Consider the following 3,984-nt stretch of genomic DNA (forward strand, 5'->3'; position numbering starts at 1 on the left):
AGTTTACCGATATAATATTGGTGATAACGGTTTATTTAAGAACGTCGTGTTGATCCAAACATATATAAAAAATGCCATTATTGCCAAAAATTACAATTTCCTCAGCTATTCTCTAATAAGACCGTTCCCGATGATCGCTTACTGACTATAGACGAATAGTTTTACAAGGAATAAAAAAATCAAATTCCCACGTCCGTTACATATGTCCGTCTATTACTCATTTTGTTGAATCGATGTCTCACTCCATGATTCGAACGTGAAGGAAGTTAAACAAATCTTATTTTGATTGATTTCCTATATGAAGATCAATGATAATAATATGTTTTCCACATAATAAAATGAGATCGAACATATATACCCTATAACCAATCAAATTGTGGCATGCATAGCCATGCTGCAATAATATATAATATTTGAATGATTCGTACCAAGTAGATCAATAATAAAAAAAGACACATTGCATACCGCAATGGAATTCAAGCTACAATCTATCGTTACTCTCATGTATGAAGTTCGGTATGAATAAGTATTGATCCAGTTTCCGGTTGTTGTTAAGCAAGTTCAAAAATTAATAGTTTGAGTATTCGTTTATTATACGTTAAGTTTTGCCGTTAATTTTAAACTGATCCGCTTATTCTCGTTCGATTGCATACGTAATCAGAGGTAAATTGAGTTGATATTCTATAATTGCCAAGAGTGTTATACTGAAAGTTACTCCTTGGAAATGTGTCATATATAACGGTTTATAATTTTAAAAATGATGCTGATCATATTGCAGCAGTAATGCTTCAAGGACAGTTGAAAAAATACCTCTACATTTGCTTGTATATCATTCATGCATGTCAAGAAGCTTCAAAATGTGAACAAAATGCCGAAGGTAATTCGATACATCATATTATATTAGTTGTTTTATTTTTTTTCTTATTATCACATAATAAATAATGCAGCATCAATCATATAAATTTGAAAAGCCAAATTTAAGTTACCTGAGATAGAAAGTATTTTAAAAGGATCATGGTAGTGACGGGAATTATGTTTAATAATTGTTATCGCAATACTTATTTTTGTCTATCTTTTCGCACTAACAAGAAACAAGATGTTATCCAATTTCAACCCCAGAGAATGGAAAAATATATTGTAGCAATGACAACATCGTTGGTTCTGAATGTGCATTTGCATGTGAGCCTTATCATTCGTTAGTTGGATCAAGTAAAATCAAATGTTTACAAACGTCATCTGGATTGAAATGGTCGAATTCAACTGTGGTTTTATGCAAACGTAAGTATATTTGGTATACATTCCGTGTGATCTAAAAAAACTTTTATGTGTATGATAAACATCTAATTTCACCAACAATCTCATACTGTAATACTGAATATATAATTTAAATTTACAGTCAATCGTTGCAAACCAGAGATTGACATGCATGTCCCGGGCAAATTTGTGACTTGTTCAAAAACAAATGAGGTCACTTCTGTATGTCATTTCAAATGTTTAAAACCAGGATACACGGTATCTCCCACTAGGACAATTAGATGCTTACCGAACCAACAATGGAGCGGGAATATTCCATGTTGTGGTCGTAAGTAATACATAATGTATAATTCTTGTTCTAATGAATCGGCCATCAGAATGAAGCCAAGCGTTGGGAACATTTTGAGTATTTTCACAAACCAGTCTGGATTGAATATAATGCTAATTAGGAGAATCATGACTCTGTTATTTTTAAATAGTTTTGTCGGTGATGCAGTAGCAAAATTTTGATTCGCGATAAGCGTAAATTTTTCAAAACCTGTCTATGGCTATATTCTCGTTCCGCCATATAAAAAAATCGATGATTTTGAATTGACAATATATATATTTAAGTTTTCATTAACAACACTCATTTATAGAATTGATTTTTAGATTGACCGAATCTGCAATAACTTCAAATATATTTGCAACGTGCTAACATCTCTTTTTCAAGGTTCTTGCAATCTGTTCATAAATATGGATGTTTATATAATTTTGGAATCTTCTGAATACATTGGAGTGAATACTTGGGTTGAAATGAAGAAATTAATCAAGGATGTATTGGAGTGCGAACATTTAACTCATGACGGTCTAAATACAATTGGAAATAATATTTTATAAATATTGTTATTGTCACAGCTATACGAAATAGTATATATATTTTTACAATACATAATATAAACCAAAAATTGTTAATACAGTCTTTATCAGTTTAAAAGTTGATCGTTATGAAACACTTTTTGTGGGAGCATCTGTGTCTCACATCGTTTTTATACAAATAAATATTGAAGACTGTTTTGGATATAATAGTATTATTTTACAAACGAATTTAGGAAATACGACATATCTTCGGAATCAATGAAGATTTCTGCAATGCGATTTAATAAGGATGTAGACACCGACAATATTATTCATATGGATGACTATCTGAATAAAAAATCGGAATTCTGGTATAAATTTGATAGACTGCCTCATGGTGGAAAAGGTATAATGTAGTTTTAATATGTAGTTAGTAATTTAGCAATATAATGGTATGTAAATTAAATATCCGTGAATACATGTTTTTCTTACATTCTTTCTTACTTATACAGCAATCAAAATCCGGGAACAAAATATTAGCTTATACAAAAATCATATAAGTAAGGATCATGAAGTAATTGAATTCATTTTATTGTATCATTTTGAAAATATATTTATAAATATATTTGCTCACAATTTATTTTCACTATACTAATTGATTGTTGTAAACTGCTTGTCTGAGGAAGTCTGACTTTGGTCAGACGAAACGTTACAGAAATACATTTGTGTTAGTGTGTAGCTGGACTCTTCATTTTGATAGAATAGTCATGTTTATTCCAGCTACAACATCTTTGCAGTATACGCATACAGATCCACTAGCATAGAGGCATAGCGGAAGATATAATCTCGCGCAACTCAGCTCAAAGTTATACTAATTTGAATGCCGTGGTTTATATATATTCAGGATCAAATACTGGCAAAGCAATTCGGTACCTTGTCAATAACATGATGAACCAGGAATCTGGTAATCGCATGGATGAACAGGACTTAGTTTTTGTAATATCTTCAGGAAAATTTGATGATGATGTTTTTGAAGCTTCGAGGAAATTACGAGAAAGCGGAGCTGTTGTAAGTTTTGTTTTGTCAAAGGAAAATACCACAAAATCAATACGTATTCGTTGCATGGAGTTAAAACCCCGAACCTGTCACATCGATATGAAAATTCTACGTGGTTCCACTTTATGACAATAGACTATAGTCATTTCTCATTGGATCCTAATGCAAGGTTTGGCTATGCTAACCCATGGTAACGCCTTCGCCGCCGCGGACAAAAAACTCTTTGGATATTGGCAGAATAGCTAAATTCCAGATTATGATTTCAATTGTACAAAACATAATCCTCCCAAGACAGTGTACTTTTTATTATGCTCTGTTGGCAGAATTCATCATAAAACCTAATATTAAAAATTGTTTTGTGAATATCACAATATATTTTTCCGCATCGTATTAGTTAAAATGACTAAGGTAGGTTCTTTACATTTAACAAAGGCGCTTTTTCTTTTTTTGTTTGAATGAATAGGTATTTGTCCTTGCTATTTCTTCATCAGAGCCATGGTTTAATGAGCTAAAATTGACTCAAATCGCAGGAGGGAAAAGAAATTTGATTTTGGAAGTCAATGAACATTTTATCCGCTCTTCTAATAATCATACATGGGCAGGAATTTGCGGACAAGGTTGCTAGGCTCAGATTAAATACTATTTGAAGCATAATCACAAATACTTCTATTTTATATTGGTGTCGCTGCTATGCAGGTATTTTTAGTCATACATTGATACTAGTAATTTCCCCATACCCGGTCAGTATTACCATGTCTTTAAAAAAAAATAAAAAAAAATATATGAAGTAGTTGAAACGAGTGATCGGGAAAAGACATTTGTGTGGCTCACTAAATG

The 3,984-nt window shown here is 31.8% G+C and overlaps 1 protein-coding gene across 1 annotated transcript; it reads left to right on the forward strand.

Moving 5' to 3' along the window:
* Window positions 1–634: 634 nt before the first annotated feature.
* Window positions 635–3,772, forward strand: LOC120333239 (collagen alpha-1(XII) chain-like). The gene is made up of 7 exons (XM_078119065.1): window positions 635–877; window positions 1,120–1,278; window positions 1,397–1,582; window positions 1,967–2,078; window positions 2,346–2,497; window positions 2,996–3,159; window positions 3,611–3,772. The coding sequence occupies exons 1-7, from the start codon at window positions 784–786 to the stop codon at window positions 3,770–3,772; spliced, it is 1,029 nt and encodes a 342-aa protein (XP_077975191.1). The 5' UTR covers window positions 635–783.
* The last annotated feature ends 212 nt before the right edge of the window (window positions 3,773–3,984 follow it).

The sequence above is a fragment of the Styela clava genome, chromosome 13 (assembly GCF_964204865.1).
Source record: "Styela clava chromosome 13, kaStyClav1.hap1.2, whole genome shotgun sequence".
Classification (NCBI taxonomy): Eukaryota; Metazoa; Chordata; class Ascidiacea; order Stolidobranchia; family Styelidae; genus Styela; species Styela clava.

Bases quoted from the DNA above. Each gene is read 5' to 3' on its own strand.
- LOC120333239 (XM_078119065.1), top strand. From the start codon at position 784: ATGCTTCAAGGACAGTTGAAAAAATACCTCTACATTTGCTTGTATATC. The intron at 878-1,119 runs GTAATTCGATAC...TTTCAACCCCAG, and splicing joins ATGTGAACAAAATGCCGAAG to AGAATGGAAAAATATATTGT. The intron at 1,279-1,396 runs GTAAGTATATTT...TTAAATTTACAG, and splicing joins AACTGTGGTTTTATGCAAAC to TCAATCGTTGCAAACCAGAG.